General features: G+C 40.8%; 1 protein-coding gene across 1 annotated transcript in view; it reads left to right on the top strand.

The window, feature by feature from the left end:
* The first annotated feature begins 6111 nt into the window (after window positions 1-6111).
* The window catches only part of STK17A (serine/threonine kinase 17a), a 49174-nt gene continuing 33694 nt past the window's right edge, over window positions 6112-21591 (top strand). The window contains exon 1 of the mRNA XM_032793466.2: window positions 6112-6434. Coding sequence (XP_032649357.1) covers window positions 6256-6434 — 179 coding nt within the window. The 5' untranslated portion in view covers window positions 6112-6255. The remainder of the gene's footprint in view (window positions 6435-21591) is intronic.

The following is a 21591-nucleotide window of genomic DNA, read 5'->3' on the forward strand; positions in this document are numbered from 1 at the left end:
GAGGAATGTGATATCCTTCTATAGTTCCCAAATTGTGTAATGTTGTATATGGGAGAAAAAATTCCTTGTTAAGCCATCAACATAGCTATGAAGAATAAGATTTTATTACTTTTTGGACGTTGAATTAGGTGACTATAAATTCAAAGAGACTTGCTCTTGAAGCTTAAAATAAATAAAGTTATATAAATGGAAAGCATTTTTCCATCCAATCGTATACTATAATGAGATATTCCAAGTGCTTCCTCTGAATTAAGATGGTATACTGACTTTTATATTTGGTCCTATTCAACCATGTTCAAATTTTTAGTAACAGGTATTTAGTGCAAACAATTAATTAAAACAATTGTTGTAGCATTTACTTGCAGCATGTACTTGCAACTAGTGTGCAGCACTCCGATTCTGGATGACAACTACTGCAATTAGCAATTCATGTCCAGGTATAGGAAGAATCCGAAGAAAGGATGTTCATAAGATCTGCCTACAGCAAGCTTAGTCACCTGTTCCACAAATTATTCAGTTCAAACACTGTGCCAAATGAGTGGCAGTTTAGATAAAAGCTTCCACCCATGTCAAATAGTAATTCAGGAAGCTGGCAATAATGATGCAAATATGTGCCTAATGCTGCCACTTAATGGATCTGTGCATCTTTGTTTAAACTGAAAAGTGAATGTGAAGACTGACAACATTGCTACAGTTGTAGCTGATAAGAAACCTAGTTTCCCTGCTGTACTCAGACTAATGAATCAGCTCAATTTCAACAAAAAACAAAACAAAAAATATCCCACATCATCATGATGCGGAACTGATTTTCAGATGTGGTGAGCATGCACAGTTCCACCTGAATTTAGTGGGAGCTTTGGGACTCAGGCCTTACATGTTGACAAGAAGAATTCAAGAGTACATGGCTGAGGTACCTCAGGTTAGGATAACTATAGTATATCAATTTAGAAGAAATAAAAGAAAACACTTCATACAGCATGTAGTCAGACTCGAATTTACACTTGCAGAGGAACATACGGTGTTACATACAGTACTATCACTGGATTAAAAAATGAATTTTATTAACATCTGAATAACATGCTGAGTTATATATGCTAGAATAAAGGATACTCAAATACGCTGCAGGTATAAACTGATCATCACATTGGTCAGAGAAGGAATTATTTCTTTCACACACTGTTCAATTGAATATGTTCAATACTGGAAGAGGAGGATACCCTCATCTGAAGAATTAGTCTACCAGACTGGAAGGACCAGTCGTCTGATCTAGTCAGGCAAATTCTATGTTACTATAGAATATTGCTTGATCCACTTCTTAAGGGCAGAACTAAAAACAGGCTTTCACTTCGGTGCATGCAGACATAAATCTAAAAGGACATTCTCCTAAACAAAGCCCAAGAGGCATTATCCTCCACTCCACTTCATTCTCTATTGCTTGCAGGCCAAGTACATCTCATAAAAAAGAATGAATTCCTAGAACATCCTACGCTGAAAGGGAAAAAATGTTGAACCATAAGACACTAATGATACCAGCAGAAACGAATGTTTGTCATGCTATCTGAGTGTAACTGAGCATAACAAGAGCTCTCCTCTAAATTATATGTGGCTAAAGACTGACAGAGGAGGGGGGAAAAAAAGAGGAATCACACACAAACTTTCTCACTGTGCAGTAACTGTGATCAATCTAAATATATCTGTTAGTTAGCTTCTAAATGGATGAAGCTGTGTTCACACAGGCCGAAATTCACCCCTCCAAGGATGGCCAGCACAAAGCTTATTTATTCTACACCATTTGCATACCACATAAGCCCTATTTTTTAATACTTAAGTGAGACTAAAGTGGTATATAGGCCTTATGCTGGCCCTCTGCATAAGGGTGAATTTCACTTATACGCTACAGTGCAGTTATATACTCTATAGTAGTACATCATGGCTGAGCCATCTACAATATATGCCAGTTGCTAGAGCTATTGTGTAGTGAAGTGGAAGGCAAATTGACTTAGTCAGTCCACAAGACAGTTAAACAAAATGGTTCTTCTGTTCACTGCCTTTCTATTCAGCAGGTAATTCTGATTAATAATGCAGCAAATCCATCTTTCTGTTACTTTAAAACAATGAACTTCAAACAGCCTTCTTTAGGCCTTTCCTACCATATGGTGGAGAAAGAGATAACCAAATTAAAGAATGACAGGAACTGGAATTGACACATTAGGATTGTATAGGTTTATGAAAGAACTCTGAGGTTTTCTGATTGGAAGAAACTGGAAGAAACAGTCTGAGTCAAACTATGAAAAACTATATATATATTGGTGTATGTATCATAATGTCTGTAACAATACATAGGTGCTGGAACTATTGGTGTGGGGGGCTGCTCCAGCACCCTCCTGGCTTGAAGGCTTTCCATTGTATACAGGGTTTACCATTTGGTTCAATAGTTCTCAGCACCCCCCACTATAAAAATTGTTCCAGCACCCCTGTAACTACCCATATACAACAGCATATACAGAAAAAAAAACCCACAGTATGTTTTGTACTATATAGAACAGAAGTTCTGAAAGAACCCACTGCATTTGTGAGAGGACAAATATTGACCCTACTCCTCTGGGCAGATTACAATTGAGGTAATTGTATTTTGCTTACCTACATTTCCCTTGCAGTTCCATTTAGAAAACACAGGTATTCACTTCCTGTTCTGAATTGTTTTGTGGTGTTCTGTGAACTACTGGACAACTGCTGTTTTGGGCTGGTTTTCACTCCAAATATGGCTGCATTTCAATGACTGATGAATTGATAATTGTGTGTAGTACATAACTGTTTACATCTGTAAAATATTTGAGATCTTTCAGGATGAAAGACAAAATATAAATAGCAGATCTACTGATACGATGGAAAACAAGGCTAGGATGTGTATGTAAACAGAGTTGGCTAACTAGTTTCATGGGTATTGGTTATCCTAAAAATACCACAGATAATTTAATAACAGATATTTGGAAATAAAGAATATTAGTGAACTGAATATTAAAGAGTATAGTTGGCACATAGTCAACTCTAATTTCTACCTGCTGCATCCATAGTGAACAAAGGGTGTCAACATGGCTCACACTAGATCCTGCCTGCAAAGGACATGTTGGAGAAGGAAGGCAGGGTGGAATATACAATTTACTGTTCTTTAGAAAAGGAACAATGTGGACCCTGTCTGCCCTATGCAGCCCACCTTGGCTATATGTGCTATAATGTGCTCTATTTAGCTCTACCATTGAACAGATGATGCTTTCATGTTCTGGAGTGGAATGCAGCCACTTGTCTCAGAAATTAGGTGGAATGAACCTATTACACTGGTACTTTCCTGCTCAACACTGGCTACCTATTAGCTTTTGGGTGCAATTGGAGGGGTTGATTGTGATTGTGATCTTTGGGACCTTAAATGGTCTAGGACCCTGTTTTCTAGGAAACTGCAATCTGCCTAAGGTGATAATAAGTAAAGAGGGAACATATAGCAAGAATTAACCGTTCATTTCTAGACGTACATGTTTTTGAGGCAGAAGTATTTCGGGGAAATAACACCACATTGTCTAGATGTTAGTTAACACCCTTAATGTGTACTTTCAACCTTAACAACTTCCAAACTATTAGTTAACTCCTAGTTTTTATTGCTTAATAATAATAATATAATATTAATATTAATATTAATATAATATAATAATAATATTCTACCACTTACACAATTACCACTTACACAAAATTCTGTGTAAGATATGCACTGAAAATATCAGTCTCTAATACAGCTCTGATTTCTGTTGCTTTTTGAGTATTTTATATGTTGTTTTTGTAATTTATTTTTAAAATATTTTATTTTGCAACTCTGACTTGTCATTTGCAAAACTACTCAGTCATCAATTTGCTCACTCACCCTTGAATCATCACTGATCAATGATTGGGTGGTTTAGAATCTTTTCCTATATGAGGGGCCATTACCTCATTAATCTTTTTTGCTGCAGGCTCTGGATATTGGCAGGCAGTAGCAAAGGGTGCCTCTGTGCATTTAACAGAGACAAATGCTTTAGCAGTGTCTATTTTAAATGGTAGTGTCACAGAAGGTTTTTCTTCAACACGTACCTAAAGTGAAATTGTAGCACTTAGGAGTCATTAGGTAGGCTAAAAATGACCATTCCTCTAACTTCTTCCAATCATACTCCATTTCTTACCCACTAGACAACCACACTTTCCTCCAGAAGAAAACTCCAGTTTCTATAGAACTAGACAGTGAACTGGGACTGCCCTACCAAGTTAGAACATATTTAGGAGCACAGAAATTCCCTTACCAGATCAGTCCAGTGGTCCTTCTTGTCCAGTGTCCTACAATATACAGTAACCAAAAGCTTCACAGGAAAGTGCAAGAAACCCATAATGAATGATTATGGAATAACCTGGCCATAGCAAAAATATTTGCTTAACCCCAGAAGTCAGCGGTTTGCTAATAGCTGGAAAAAGGTTCATAACCCCTATATTTTTTATCCTATTTAATGTAACTATATATGTTCTCATTATCCATATCGATATCTAATCCTTTTTTAAAAAGCCTATTAAACTCTTTGTTTCAATGATGTGTGACTGTATCATGGATTGTATCATGAGGAAAAAGTATTTAATATTAATATTCATTGCCTTTCAGTATAATTGGCTATACCCTTGTCTCTGTACTGTGAGGTGAAGTAGAAGCAATCAAATTGCCTATACTAGCCAGTTTGATGTATCTGTATCACATCTTTTTAAACAGTCCTAATGTTTTCAGTCACTCAGTGTATGGAAGTCTTTCCATGATTCTAATATACATATATTTTAAATCTCTGATCCCCTTCTGTTTCTGTTGGAGCACGTACTCCAGTTGATCAAGTCCACTTTATGCCTGTGCAGGATATCTCTCCACCAGCAAAAAGCTGATTGAGGTAGCTCTGCTGTCCCAGTCAAACTGGCATCCAAGGCAGATGGGAGATGGCTTGTCTATTTAGTCTATAAGCTTTTTGGGGCCCTGTTTCCTATTATGCATTTGTACAGTTTAAGTAATATCTGTAGGTGCTACTGTAATTAATATTTAGCAGTAGTAATTTGATATTCTGCCTTAATCCAAGCAGACAGGCCACAGTGAGTGTTAGAATTCACATATGCTGTAAGCTGCTCCTTTATATTAGAGTAGCATTAAAGAATTGCATGGGCTGTATTTGGCCTATTGACCTCAGTTTGACCCTCACTTATAGCAAGCATTATGTTGCTGAATTACAGTTCTTAACAATGTTATCATGCAAAGAGGAATGGGCTGGCTTATTTATTTTCAATACACTTCTGGCTTGGTATTTTTGGCCAAGACACAAGCCCTGTTTTTTATAAACACACACACAGGAGTGCACACTCCATAGGTATACACATTGCCTGGAGTGCTCAGCATGGAGCAATATTTCCAGCACCACCAGCCTCTTGATTTTATCCCTAGTCTTGCAATATTTGGTGCTTTGCTTAAAGCCTCAGCTCCTGGAGTCTGGTGATTTCTAGGCTTCATGTTTTCAAGCCTTTCTCAGCAACCATGAAGGCTAAGTATCAAAAAGCAGAAGACAATAAGAACCTGAATTTTATTATAGTTTTCAGCTTTGTGACGTTTTAATCAGTTGAGGATTTGGGGATGTGGCTATGAGGGGCAGGCGAGGACACTAGGGCTTTTAATAGGTGCAATTAGCGGCACTGTGGCTGCATCTCCTTAGTGCAGGTGCTGCTGTGCCAGGGAAGCAGCTTGTGCAGGAACGGGTGGAGGCTGCTTGGGGGAAACGCAGCATTCCCGTTTGCTCTCATTGTGGTCCCTTGCACGAACCGGATGAGCCCAGCAGGTGCAGGCGGGAGCCAACGGCCAGCTCCCAGCCTGGGCTCGGGCCGACGGCGGGCCTCCAGGCTGAGCAAGCGCACAACCCACCCCGAGCAGAGACGGCGCGTGCGGTGCCCAGCAGGTGGCGCCGCCAACCGCCACTTCAGCCCTGCCGCTTTTTTTTTGGGCGTCGCGGCAGCCACGCCCCCTATGGCAAAGGTGAGGCGGCGAGGGGCGGGGTCTCGCCCCGCCCCGCCCCGCCCCCTCCTTTCGGAGCGGCGCGTGTGGGCTGGCTGCCTGTCCGCACAGCTGCCCGCTCGGCTCCACAGCTCGGGCGCTGCTGGCTCGCGCCTCGACTGCTACCCGCGAGGACAAGGGCTGCGCTCGTGCCCCCGATCCCCGCCATGAGCCCCGAGGAAAAGCCGCCGCCGGGTCGCTCCCGCGGCAGCCGGGCGCCACCGCCGCAGCCTCCGTGTGGCCGGGGCCGCCGACGGGGCGGCTTCCTGAGCGAGATCCGCACCGCGATCCGCACCGAGCCCTTCCAGGAGCGCTACAGCCTCAGCCCCGGCAGGGAGCTCGGCAGGTAAGCGACGGGCCGCCCGACCGAGCGCCCCGCTCCGCTCCGGGAGCGCCCAAACCCCTTCCCGGCTACGGGGGCAGCCCGGCCCGCGGAGCCCCCGGCCCGGTCGGGCGGGCAGCGTCTCTGCCCCCAACGCCCCCGCCGAAGGGATGAGGTCCCGATGGGCTCTGCCCGCGCCGGACACTCGGTGCAGCGCTCTGCTCGCGCGGCGGTGCCGGGGCTCTGCCGACTCGTCCCTGATCGGTGCCACTGGCCTGGGCGCAGGTGCGGAAATGCTCCACGGTGCCCAGTTTAGGGGCGCTCCCGCTGGCCCCGCGATTGGCTCTGGTCCGTGTAGACAAGAGCAAGTCGTGTTGGGCACTGTCAGTGCACGGGAGCCGCTCGCCGTTCCTGTGTACCCGCAAACATGAGCCAATGCAAAATACTTCTCCTTAATTTACCGGTGGGGTGGGGTGGTACCTGAACTAGGTCAAATGTGACACAAGGGAAAAAAGACTATTTAAGGGAAGCAAATGGTTAGAGCAGGGTGGTGAAGGCAGTTCTCCCCCCACTCCCCATGCTTGTCTCGTAGCCTGAGATTTTCTCCACTCTTCAAAAAGAAAAAAAGTTATGAAAAGTTTTGTTCTGGAAAGTGACTCTTGAATTGTGTTCCATGTTTGTGGCTTAGCTCCTTTTATATCGAGCTTCCTGAGTGTACACATACATTTTGCATTTTGAACTTGGAGACACTGTCACACTAAAAATAACACTTTTGTCTGAAAGTTTTACAGCATCAGGGTGTTGATCATATATGATTGTCACTGAAAGAGATTAGATAGAGAAGTTACTTTCTCTTATTTTTTTAGTTGGCTTCATTTGACAACACTCTGTGTAGTCAATGACACATGTATAGTCAGTAATCCTTTTGTTTGCCTGGGTCTTTCACACAGCAATAGGGAAGAGAAACACTTCCTTTGGAGGGAGGCAAAATAGATATGATTGTGATCAGGAACAGGTATAGTTGCTGTTAACTACTTTTAAAAAACTCTTAAAATTGTCTAGACTTCAAGTTAACTTTGGCATTTTAACAAATCCTAATTAATCAGAAGGAGATCAGCAAAATATAACAGACTTAAATATCTATATAGGGAGAAGGTTTCTATATAGGTCTCTTTAATGTAGCAAAGAAAGGTATAATAAGATCCAGCAGCCGGAGGCTGATGCTAGGTTAGTTCGGGCTAGAGATAATGCACAAATTTTAAGCAGCAGTAATTAACCATTGGAATAGTTTAACAAGGAATGTGCTGGATTGTCCATCACAGAATCTTAAAATCAAAATCAGGTGTCTTTCCAGAAAGCATGCTCTAGTTCAACCATGAGATAAGGGCTTGTGATGCTGGAGTTACTGGGTGAAGTTCTTTAGCCTGTGTTATACAGGAAGGTCAGACTAGAAGATGATGATCCATCCTGGCATAAAGAAATTAATTGAAGGTTAATGGGGCTTCATACCTTTTGCCCTGTTAATGGGGGGAGGGGAAGTACTGCAATAAACTTTTTATTGTATAGTTAGGTTGAGCAAATCTGAACAAGATGCATGTTTACATAGTCATTTTCTGATCAAAGCTGTACTTCAAGACATTTTTTCCATGACTGCTGTGACTCTATATCTGAGATTTTCATTAACTGATCAAGTTAAAACTAATAATGACTTTGTGGCTTTTTTTGTTCTGCAATAGTCAGCAGAAATTTTGGTTTATACTGTCTCCTTTTCAACTCCACAAAAGTCTCTGAGATCCTTTTTCCTCATAATATAAATAGATCATATGCTTGAGTTTGTAGATTTAATTTCTTAGCTTAATTCTGAAGATTTTTTTTAAAGTAGTGAAAGAATTTTAATTGTTGGATCCTGGATTCAACACTAGCATATTCATAAAGAGGGAATTCTTGCTCACTGCAGAACAAATGCAGTGAAATTAAAAGGTTCTTTGCCATTTGTGACCATATTGTTATTAAAAACTGATGATAAAGCATGCTAAGTTTCATCTGTGTCAGTTCATAAAAGGTGCTTTGGCTCTGAAATTGAATGCTTATTTTTCTTAATAACTTAAGAGTGTGAGTTTTTTATAACACTTGTTAATGTGTCTAACAACAATTCTGCAGATGAATAGCAATCTTATTTTTCCGGCAAAAAACATCCCTTGTGCACACAAACATGCTGTGTTTATTTTAATCTCTGTTTTTTTGAAGGGAGAATACATTAGATTTATGTGTTTCAAAAGATTACCTGTTCAGCTACTGGGTCAGGCAGCAGTCCCACCTTGACCAAATACAGCATATGCTGGAATAAGAAGATTAGTTTAGGAAGAAATACCAAAAGAGTTCTTATCTGTTTTTGTGGTGCCTCCTTCAACACACAGATTGGCGAAGTTCAAGAATGAGAATGATTTTACTAATGTGAAGCTTTCCATATTGCAAGTACTGTTGACTTTGAAAGCAAATTTTTATGTTCAGATGTGTTCTGTCATCTTAAAACTACTTGAACTGATATAGGAGACAGAACTGTATTGCAAACTTCATAGAAACACCTAATCTTTTTTTGTATTCCCTTGATTAGAATGCTAGTGGCAATCTTTTTCTTTTTTCTTTTTATAAAATTACGCTAACATGCAACAGGCCTTTTACTTGAAATCATGGGCACATGTATGACTTTATTGTTAGCTCAAGATATATTTAAGTTTTTTCCCTAACCCCACTCCCATCCACACATAAAAATCTCTAGTTTGAGTTAGGTGGCATCTTTGGGCATATCTATGCAATGCATTAGTCCACACCAGAGGAGTATAAATTCTAGTGCACGGTAGCATGTCGTGCATCAACTGGCCTGTGTGAACATTGCCGGTGTGCAGAAACAAAATCTTTACTGTGCATTAAAGTAGGACTGTTTAAAATGGAACTATATTAATTAATACCGGGGAACTTTTAGTGCATATCATTATACCCATCTGGTGGAGACACACCCTCAGACTTGGGGGTGGTGAGTTAAAGCTCCAGTGATGATGATGCTGAAACTAGTAATGCAGTGAGTATGCAGCAGGATGAGTTACAACTTATCTGCTAATCAAATCGTTCTGTGCTGGTAATCAGACCTCTGTGGCTTCAGTGATAGTGTGACCGTGTTTTGAAGTATGGTTGTTCTCACTGGAGGTAGGCTACCTCAAGTGGCGTAACATGAGTCTACTACCTGTTGCAATTAAGACCATTGTAATAGAAATTCCACGGTAAAATGGGGAGCAATATGCTTTTGAATAAGATTTCTTTGTAGAGATGTTAAATGGTTTTATAGCTATTACAGGTCTGAATACTTACTGTTTAGATTTTTTGTCACTAGCCCATTCTGTATTGTGAAACCAAAAGTATATCCAAAAAGGAAACATCAACCTTACTTTTCCTACAGGTTTGCTTTCTTATTTTGTTTACAGTTCTTTTTAAAGATTCTGATTTGCAGTGTTGATTTACATAGATCCTACTCTTTTTGCGAGCAAGAGAAGAGTGTAGCCATCAGACTAATAGTACTTTTGCAGACAATAATATATGCTTATTAAATTTCCAAGCAAATTTATACAATCCTTAAGTTTATTGACGTTTTCATTAACCGACCTGGAAGTTGCCATGCACCAGATCAAAGCTCATCATCTGCTAATGTCAAAAGCTGTTCTGGCTTCTCAGATTGGTCAAGTGGTGTCCACCTGACACTGTGCTGCTTTCTCATCAGAAGGGTAGTTTATTTTAGTTCTTGCAATTGCCCTCAGAAAATAGGTTTTCCCTGACAAAAGATGGAAGACACATGGGACTCTGAAGTTCTATTGATTTCCTCAGTTCACCTTTTCTTTTGAATAAAAAGGACATACTGAGTCTCAGTTATTATGAACTGAGAATAACGGGCTGTAAAGAAGCACTGAGCAGGTAGAACAGCATAATAAGGAAACTTGGTTTCACAATCTGGACATTTCAAATGTAGAGGTGTGACTTTATGTGCAGGCTGACACATGCCTTCACGATAGTACCCAGCTGTATAATGAACTTAAACTATCTTAATAGTTGTGAGTCTCAAGTTCTTAGTCTGTGATACTGGATGCTTACATGTTTGTCGTCCCCCACCCCCTCCATTTCCCCCGCAATAAGAACTTGTAACTAGAACATATACTGTATGTTTGCCACTTTTTTGTCTTATGTCTCAGTTACCTGATACCTTCTTCATACAAATATAACAGGTGTGGAACAGACTCTGGGGATGTGATGGACAGAGATGGGAATGAAGAGGGAAGTTGCTGGCAATTGGACCCATCCCTTGAAAAGAAATTCAGCAATTAAAACCTCCTTGCTAAAAAGAGTCTTCTCTGTTGCCCGTAACAACAGAAAAAGTGTGGAGTGGAAGGAAATGCATGCCAGACAAATAGCACTTGTGATGAATTAATTCTATAGCTAATTTTATGCAGTTCCGTTCCTTTCAGGCAATCTCTTTTTAAGCTTTCTGAAAGATGAATATGCTCATAGAAGTCACTATTAATTCTGCAACCACAGTAGTGACAGGAGGTTTTGCAGATCACTTTGAGAAAAGATTACTTAAAGTAATGTCAGATTCTCTGCTGTTCCCTAGCAGAACCCATGACAACCCAAAATGTGGGTAAACATATGATATAAAGCGTTCTTGCTTCATTTGCAATTACTAAGACTTTTTTGTTTCCTTTCTGTAAGCTAGGATGTGGGCCAATTTAAATAATGCTAATGATGGTGGTAGTGTGAAGAAGTGACCTTGGGCTTTTAAGTTGTCTGTTACTTCAGAGAAAATCATTTTCATTTTGAAGTAGAATTTTTATTATGAAGATTGTGTCATAAAACATGAACTGTAGACTAAAAATTAGTTTGCTTTTAAACATGTTCTTCGTCATGTTGGAGCGTGGATGTCCGATTTTTTTTTTTTTTAACTTAATCAGTAATTTATTTCTTACCTAGTATTCTCCCCCAATCCCAATCTGGTCCTCTCTAACTTTAGTCATCACAATTACACACCCCCCCCCCATCACATGGTGCCCTGAGCTATCACTTTCTCTTGCTTTGTCCCCTTGTTACTGTATTTTCAACAGTAAATTCACTTGCTTTTCAAGAGTTCCCTGTTAAGACTTCAAAGTAAGACTTTGAAGAAAGGGAAAATGAGGAGAATCCAACTTGGAGCTTGTCCGAACGCTTGGTAATATAACACAATGCTTATTTTTTAAAAACCGAACCTGGTATATCTCTCTAAAAGTACAAATTTATATCAAGTTTCATAATATTGAATCAATTTAGATTGCCCGGCACGTTTTTGCTGGATCTTTGCTCTGGAGTTGCCTCACGCATGAATCTTACTAGTTGCATAGTAACTAGTTTTTAAGAATTATGTTTGTACACAGTCTAAATGTCTATGTAACCTGACCCTTTTAATTAAGTGATGCATTGGGTTTCTGTCTAGCTCAACTGTGCTGTACGTATGTACCGTGCTGTGTCTTATTTTCCTTCTTTGTGAATAGTGACAAATGTTTTGGTTATTCTGGCAATACCAGTATTTATATTAGACTTCCTCTTTGCTTCCAAAACAGCTTTTGTATGCAGGTCTGAGCAGCTTCTTGTGCTTCATGAAATTTGTATCTCGTTTTAGAGAGAGATGAAGTATGACAAACTACTTTGGTCAAGAGTTTAGTGTGTGCTAAATTGTGAGTGGTATTGACTTTGTGGTAATTTGAGATTATACAAATTGTGACTCCAGCAGTCAGTATTTAAATCATGAAGATTAAAACTTTTGACAGGATATTAAAAGGATGTGCTATTAAAGGGTCAGATCCAAACCCAGTGGAAGTCTTCCCATTGATTTAATTGATTTTTGGCTCTGTCACAAATACCATTAGGCCATGCTCGGTTTGTTCCTGAAAAGAACTGATCTTTTGCTGCTGTAAAGGGGCAGCGTCAGCATGGATTATAACTACTTGCTGTTGAAAATTAGTTTGCTGCAATACTTCATATTGTAAATGTGGCATTCAGATTTGTCAAGTTTACATGTCTTCATTTTGAGGCAATTTAGAGTCCTTTCCAGTGGTTCTCTAAACAAAATTGCTGTCGTTCATGATCAGAATTTAAACTTGAGAGCAGTTTTTACTTAACCGGCTATATGTTTAACTTATGACATTAGCTTTTTAAAAAGAACCATTGTGCATACATTACTTAACTCTTTAGAGTGTGCAGCCTTCTGATCCTCTCCACATGATTCCCATGATACCCTTCCCTGCCTGTCCTTTGATTTTTGTTCTTCCTTTTCTTCCCCTACTCCTTCCAAGCATGCTTTTGAGTCCATCTCAGGGTGCTTAGCACATTGTACAGTATTTATTCTAGGCCCTGAGTGGCCAGTTCCAAAGGTGCTGTTTGACAATGATCTTTTAAAAATAGATGTTGGTTTCAATCTTTTAAAATATTCTTAGCATTTTTGTGGGATGATTTTTTTTGCAATGAAATGCAGTAATGTTATTTTGTAGTTGAGATTTTTGTTTCTTGCGTAATCAGATTTATTAATGGTTCTATCAAGTAGCTTTGTATTTCCTGACACTCTGCATTTAAAAAATTAACGTTATTTTGACATATATGTTAAATATGAAGAAGTTTCTCAAGAAAATACTTACTTTGGGCTTCACAGTGCTTCAAAAACCCACATTGTTACTGTCCATGTGCTTTTGTGAACATCTGGTCAGTCTGCTGTACTTCAGTTAATGTTTGCAAATGTTATCTTTGAGGAATAATGATGATAAATATAGCTTATTAAATCAATGGTTGCAATTCAGATTTTTCAGGGGGAGGGGGAGCCTAAATATCTGTGGTTTTTTATTTTATTTCACTTAATTGATTTTGAATTAGCAATCCTGAAACTGAAATACTTTAGTTTTCAGAAGGTACCAGGAGTCCACTGAGGAGCTTGCCTTTACGGTACTGAATAAAGTTTTCATAAAAACAATACTTGATGCTGGAACATAATTGCTGTGCTCTGTCAGACCAGTGGTCTTTCTAGCCCAGTGTGCAGTCTGAAAGTGATCAGTCCATTCCCAGATGCTTCAGAGAAGTGCAAGAAACTTCATAGTGAACAACTCTGGAATAATGTGCCCTATGAGAAGTTTCTGCCAAACTCGGTTTAGAATTTGATTTGTATGCTGAAGAAAGAGGGATTTTTCATCTGTAATTGCTTGTCATCTAATGCAACTGTAGCTGTTCTCATCCTTTTTACATATCTAATTCATTTTTAAGATCTTACTATATATATATTTGATTCATCTCACCATAGTGTCTGACCACCCCTCAAGTTTTGTTTGAGGGGGAAAAAATTCTACCTTCTGCAACTGTAAAGAGTAGCTTGAAACATGGCAATTTTTTGTTTTTTTAAACATATGGGGGTGGGTTGGGGATAGCTAAGATTAAAGCAGTGTGTGTTGCATTTGGTTCTGAAAGCTCAGAATAGTGTTAATTCTGCTTGTAGGAATTAATTCCATGGTCTAAGTCCATCTCATGACAAAATTTTCTCTCGTGTTTTCAGTTCTCCTCCTGTTCATAGACTGTTTGATAGAGGTCCTTGTCATGGGGAGAGATGCAGTTTCTCGAGGACCTAGGGTCAGGCCTGTGAGGAGCGGCTGATATTAAGAATGAGACTTTCTGAATTGGATTTTGCATTCATTGGAGCTGCTGTAATGAGTGGAACCCAGAGGTGCTGTGCTCATAGGGTCAGTTGCTGAGCAGATGGGCTCTTACCAGTTGGAGCTCTTAGGCTGTTTGGCTTTATTTATAGGTAGGATTTGCAATAATCTAATTTGGAAGTCATGAAAACATGATTATTGTGTCCAGATCAGTTTGATAGGATAGAGCACAGTGTTCTGGCCAGCTGCAAGAGAACATCGGTGTCTTTCACAATCATGGATAGCCAAGAGTACCCCAATGCTATTCACAGACTCTGCAATCTTCAGGCAGATGCATTTGACCACAGAAGATGTCTCAAGACCTTGCCTTCTCCAAACATCATCTCTTTTCTCTCTTGTTTGGGTTTAGTTTCAGCCAGCTGCTCCTCATCCAGCTATTTGGACAGCTGACAAATAGTAATATTGACATCTGAGGCAAGGGAGAGGTCAGCAATACACAAACAATACCAGCTCTACACCTCAGCCCATATGTCTAACCAGCAACTTCAGACAAGTATTGAATAAGATAGAGGACAGGATTGACCCTTGCAAGACTTAATAGGAGAGGACTCTGGACATGGAGAAACAATGGTCCAGCTCATCCCTTTGTGTTTAGTCTTGGAGAAAAGACTAAGTTTCAATGATACCTTGGGCAAACAAGTTCCACAGATTAGTCATGTTTTTTGTGGAAAAGTATTTTATCTGTTTTTTTTAAACTTGATACCTTTTATCACATGTCCTCAGGTTCTGTAATGAGAGGTCTGTTTAATTGTTTAAATAGGTCTGTTTGACTGCCTATTTAACATTCATTATTTTGTGTATCTCTGCCATCGCTTTTTAATTTGTTTCCTCTATAAATTAAACAGACCCAGTCTTTTCAATCTCTATCCATGCCTCTAATCTTTATCACCTCTCTCTGGATCTCATTTATTTCTTCTGTATCTCTGAAATACAGTGAATTTACACCCTTACCTGGTATACTGTGCTGACATTGACTTATCTAATTGCATTAATAAATATGAGAGTGCTCAGCACACAGGAGCAGTCAAAAAAGCAGATATTTTCATCTGGGTATCCAGAATAACACAACAGTCTTGTTCCAGAGAGGTTAGAGGTAATTTTAAAAGCCACCAATATGTAGAAATAGTTCCTTCTGATGTGCACTCACTCTCATTAGTCAACAGTAAAGGTACTGCCTATTCATCTAGCTTTGCTAGGTTCCTCTTAGGATTTCTTTAGTCTTCTATAGTCTGTCTTAAAATTATCTTCAAATATTTTATATATCTTCCTATATACCCTCATTTCCAGATTGTTTGTTGGTGAACTGGGGCATCCCACTGTTGTTTTTGGGGGGGCGGGGGTTTGTAAGGGGAAAATTTACTTTCCCTTTTGAGTTATGGTCCTTATGTGTATTCCATGGGATGGGTGGTGATGGTATGTGCTCCATATAAATGAGCTCAGAAGATTCTTGCTAACCATATCCTTAGGTCCACACCTACCCCTTTCTCCTTGTGTTCCAAACTGAGGGCAAAAGGGGCAGTGCAAGACTGACCAACTCTCCAGTTCTTTTCTGCTGCCTGTGGTCTGAGGTGGAACCTCTTCATTAGCTAGGTTCTGCATCTAACTGTAATTAACAGTAAATAGTTTAAAATGTAGTTAAATTTTTTATAGTTCTCATAGTTCTTAATAGAGTTTGGTGGGTCTCTCCCTACCTAGACCCTTCCCCCTCCCCACCTCCTCAGAAAGTGCCTAGTTATTCCTAGATCTGCGGATTCTAAAACTGTGTGTCCTGTCCTCAAGCCTTCCTGGTCAGCCATGACCACCTCAAGTGCCTCCATAGCACTGCAGCCCATTTCTGTGGGTGAAAGGATATTATGCGCGCACAATGTTAATTTCTGCAAATTTCTGCATTGTGCAGTGGTGCAGAATTCCCCCAGGTGTAAGATTGATAAAATAATTTTGTGACATTGTAATACCTAATGGGCACATTAAAAACGCCACAGCAATACCTGGGGGGAGGAGGGCACTAAAACTTGAAGCAGTCTTGCAGCTTGGGGCACCGCTGGATAAGCCCATGCCTGGCAGAGAGGACACTGCTGGGGGCAGCCCTGCAACTCCCTCCACCCTCCCGGCTCTGCTTCTCTTGCAGCTGGTTGCAGTGGTGGGTCTGCCCAGGAACCACTGGCTTTGCCGGAACATTTGGATCTGCCCTGGCACCACTGATTCCCTGATCTGCCAAACTAGGTGCTGTCTAGTGCAGTTAGTAACTGGGATCAGAGCCAGGCGCACAGCGCTCAGCCATGTGCATGCAAACGATCCCCTAGCCTACAGTATTCCACTTCCAAGGAGAGACAGCGGGGTGCTGCCCCCCAAGTGAGGGGTAGATTGTGAACTTATGAACAATTAAACGGTAAACTGATATAATTTTAATAGTTTAAATGGGTACTGTTTTAAACGATATTTCCATCCCTATTCTCCAATAACCTCCAAGTTAGGACAAGTATCAGAGGGGTAGCCATGTTAGTCTGGATCTGTAAAAGCAGCAGAGAGTCCCATGGCGCCTTATAGACTAACAGACTCTACACCCCTGTAGGGAGTTTCAGAAGCCCACAAGGAGCACAATACCATTCTCCTGGCTCTGAAGGGCAGAAGCGCCCCCAGACCAATGCTAAGTGCAGGAGCTGGACTGTCCCCATTACAGATGAGAGAATAACAAAAGTAGATTGGTACCATCAGAGTAGGAGAAATGTGCCATGAAAAGGAGTTGTTAGTACTGAAGACAGCAATGAGATGGCATTGCTGACAGCACAGAAAGACAAGCCCGTCTGTTCACTTGCATCAGGGTATACATACGAGGACCCCAAGGACATGTCCATTTATATGGACTTGGAATCCCCAATTCTGTTGAAACCTGTTCTGACCAGGACAGTCTCCGCACTATTGGACCAGAGCATGCAAGATAGGGAGAGCCACTCACCAGTACAGTCTGCCAGTTGGGTCATAATAAGGCCTCTGACACTGACAGCACCCTCCGTAGAATTTGATACTGCCACTGCTTCTGAAAAGTCAGGTGTTGGTAGGAGATCACCACCACTCCCATAGAGACAAAGGATCAGTCCAGACGGAGGACCCAGAGCCTCATAGGTACCATCCTGATTTCATAAGAGGAATTGTGCACCTGGAGGCTAGTGGTACTCTCCTTCATGGTGACTGTCCCAATTTCTATTTGACCCCTCAGACTGGCCTTACTGGAACCATCAGATCCATACATGAAATATCTTGAATCCAGATGATCCCACTGGGAAACCAAACAACCCTTCATTCGCAGAGAAGATCTCAAACCTCCTCAAGAACTGGTGGAGGAAGAGGAGGAACTAGATCAGGCAGAACCACCAGCCCTGATGCAATTGTCATCGTCATCTTCATCTCCAGATGTGGTGATTGTACTAGCCTCACCATTACTGCCTAGTGGTAACAGGCAACTTGAAGATTTACTGAGGAGGATTGCAGATGCATTCCATTCCTCATAAATTTACAGACATTTTCCAGCAACTGGTACCATTAACGAAGACATCTTAAAATCAGTCAAGACCATCTGGCACACTCCAGCCACTTGTGCCCCCATTCCAAAAAGAATAAAGAAGTACTTTACAGAATTTTTATTTATATGCCCTGCTCTGAATTCATTAGCAGTACAAGCTGTTACTGAAAGAAGTAGACAGTGTCTACCCCCCTCTGATAAGGAAGCTAAATACTTAGACCTTTTTGGAAGAAAAATATTTACTTTGAGTATACAGTTTCACATAGCGAATTACTAAACCTTAATGTCAGAATATAATTTTATTTATTATACTAAGTTTGAGGAATTCACTAATTCCCACAAAAAGATAGACTGCAATTCCAAGCGCTCATTGAGGGTAAATTGTTAGCCAGATCATCCCTTCAAACCTCAGTTGATGCAGCAGATATAAAGTCCTTCTTAATGGCAACTTCTGTGGTCATGCGTTGGGTGTTGTGCTACTGTCCCCCTCCAGGTTCTGACTATCCCAGTCGACTGCGTCACAGGCACCACCAGCCAAGATGCAGTTTTGAAGATTTGGTCAAGGGTCTGATCGACCTCCCCTGACAACTAGCGTATATTACACAACCTACCCAGATGTTTGGCCACCGACTATGGCCATTTTACCAAGCGTGGGCATCCATCACCACAGATCACTGGGTAGTGAAGATAGGACATTCTAGTTATATCATCCCCTTCATCTCCATCCCACCTACCCATCTGTCTTCCCTGTCCCTTTTCAGGGACCCTTCTCACGAGCATCTTCTACGACAAGAAGTAAACTATCTTGTACAGGTAGGTACTGTGGGACATGTTCCAGTACAACACAGGGAGAAGTGGTTCTATTCCCACTACTTCTTGACTCAAAAGAAACATGGAGGATGGAGACCCATTTTCAATCTCAGAAAACTCAACAAATTTGTACGTACCCACAAATTCAGGATGGTCATGCTGATGTCAGTAATTCCAGTGCTAGAAGAAGGGGACTGGTTTTCAGCCCTCAACCTACAAGATGCATATTTTCATATCACTATACACCTTGCACACAGATGATTGCTACAGTTCACAGTAGCGAGAGACGACTTCCAATACAGAGTGTTACCATTCGGACTCTTGACAGCTCAGTGAATTGGCTTCCATCAAGTCTAGGTAAGCTCCGATAAATTCTAGTTGTTGAACCGGAAGTAGATTTCTTCTCATTTATTTGTAACCTTCGGGTATGGAAAAGTGTCTGCTTAAGTGCAACCCTTCAAGAGACAATCTCCCAAGTATGGGAACATCATAATTCCTTGTCTGTGTAGGTGCACCCCGTACCCTCTTCCTCTCTGTCAGGATCTTTTCTCTCAGGATGAGGGTCATGTTCTTCACTTGAATCTAGGAAAACTCCACCTGAAGGCATAGCTCCTCCATGGCTCCATCACGACGAATTAACCTGTTTGGAAGAGGCTAAAAAGGTGTTGCTAAACAGCAGGAAACTTACCATCCATAAATGAAAGAGGTTCTCCTTGTGGTGTCACGACAGACACCTACCAGCACTTACAGCACCAATACATTCGATTTAGGAGTACATGTTGCATTAGAAACACATGGGGCTATCTATTAGTTCACTTAAGGTGCACTTCGCAGCCATAGCTACTTTTCACAACAAAATAGATGGACGAAGGCTGAAAACCATCTGATTACAAAATGCTTCCTCACAGGTATTCAGAACATGTACCTGAGGTCTGCAACCCTATACCAGCATGGGACCTAAAACTAGACCTCAGAGGCCTTACCAGAGCCTGTTTCAAACCACTTGCTACCTGTTCTCTACTACTTTATCAATGAAGATAGCATTCCTAGTGGAGAAATCTTTGGATCCATCTGCATCTCAATGGTGCCAGATACTCTCAAGAAGAAGAAGAAGAAGAGGAGACAATTTATTGTTCTAAAAGAGAGCTTGCTGACGCAGACCATGATCCTGAGTTTTCACCAGATGAACACCTGGGAAGTGGCTTCTGCCTCTTTCTCCTTCTAATGACGCTCCGCAGTTCTGTGACCTGGTGAATCACATGACATCGGCATTGAATTTACCTTCAGTAGTAGTGGAGGAAACCTTCTATCTGGTGCTCAGCATTCTTGGGGATGTCGTTACCAATTCTCCATGGTCTGCTGCAGACTGTTTGAACCACCCCTTCCCCTTGTCAGCCTATTTCCAAGACAGCAGACAAATACTCTCGGGAGGCAGAGGGGTTGTATTTTCATACACACCTTGTATATAATTTGTTGGTGCCTGCTGCCAGCAATGGTTGAGGTCTGGAGAAGCGTATTCCATTCCTGCTGATAGAGAGGGGAAAGAAGATTGATTCCCTGGGAAGAAATGTGTTCTCTTCTTCCACTGTTGGTATTAGGGTGGCAAATTATTAAGCAGTTATGACTCACTGTCAGTTCCACCTGTGGGAAATGATGCTATTATTTGTACAGGATTTGCCAGATAATAAAAGGATGTTGGCAAGTGTGATCCAAATGGAGGGTCAAAATGTGGCTAATTGTGCTCTCAGGGCTTCGTTTGACACCTCTGCCTCTTCTGCTAGAATGTTGATTTCTGTAGTTACTCAGAGGAGACATGTTTGGCTTTGCTTCTCTCTTCTGGCTCTGGATACTAGAATTGAGGTAGAATATCTCCCCTTTCATAGGGATGGTCATGAATGACTGGAAAAGCTAAAGGATGCAAGATCAATGCTCTGTTCTTTAGGCTTGATTCTTTCTACTGGAAAACTTTCTACTCTTTCTTCCCATTATGAAAGACAGTATTATCCATAGTCTTCCTTGATTTATTTCTTGTCAAATCAAAGAAGACATCAGCAGGCTGTGACTTTCCAGAGACGCCAGAAGAAGTTGTCTTTCAAATCAAGTCCTAAATCTCAATGATCTACTTCCTCCCTGTCATCTTCACTGAAGACCAAGCCTCAGAGTAGGTTTGAGGATTGAGAATTAAGAACCAATCAGCAAGGATCCTTCCCTTCCTTTGTTTGGAGACAGGCTAGTCCCTTTTTATCAGCAAATAGAGGTTTATTACATCCCTGAAATTACAGAAAAGGGCTATTGTATTCAGTATGAGAAACTACGCACTTTCAGTTTCCCCTACCTTTCCCTTTTCAGGGAACCCTCTCATAATGCTATTCTACTTTCAGAAGTGCAGAAATTGCTTCTGATAGGGGCTATCAGGGAGGTGTCCAAACACACCTTGAGAAGTCAGGAGTTTTATTGTAGATACTTCATAGTACAGGAGAATAATGCAGGGGGTGGGGAGAGGAAGGAGTTAATCCAATTTTAGATTTTAAGGAACTTGAACAAATATGTTTAGAAGCTTTAGTTCTGTATGTTAATTCTAGCCTTCATAATCAGTTCACTTTAACTGTGGATTAGTTTGCGACTCTTAATCAGAAGGATGCATATTCTCATATTTCTGTCAGTCATCAAAAGTACCTTTGTTTTGTGGTGGCAGGATGCCATTTCCTGTACAAGGTGCTCCCATTTTGGCCTGTCCATAGCACCAGGAGTATTGTACAAATTGCCGCTCTGTGCTAGTGACTCAGCTGAGAAAGCAGTGTATTTTGGTTTACCTATATCTAGATGATTAACTGAAGGCTGCTGTTCACAAAAATCTATTAAGCCACATCGCTTATACAATCACCCCTCTTTTTTTTTTTTTTTTTTTTTTTCAGATGTGGAACTACTACTGAATATCAGGTTGAATCTGTTCAACTCAACATTTTATTCTTAGGTGCCATATTGGACTCAGAAAAGCCTTTTTACCCCAGGACAGGTTTTTTAAATAGTACAGTATATTTTAAACTTTCAAATATGTCAGAACTCAAAGTAACTTTCTTCCTGA

Source organism: Chelonoidis abingdonii, chromosome 2 (assembly GCF_003597395.2).
Source record: "Chelonoidis abingdonii isolate Lonesome George chromosome 2, CheloAbing_2.0, whole genome shotgun sequence".
Lineage (NCBI taxonomy): Eukaryota > Metazoa > Chordata > Testudines > Testudinidae > Chelonoidis > Chelonoidis abingdonii.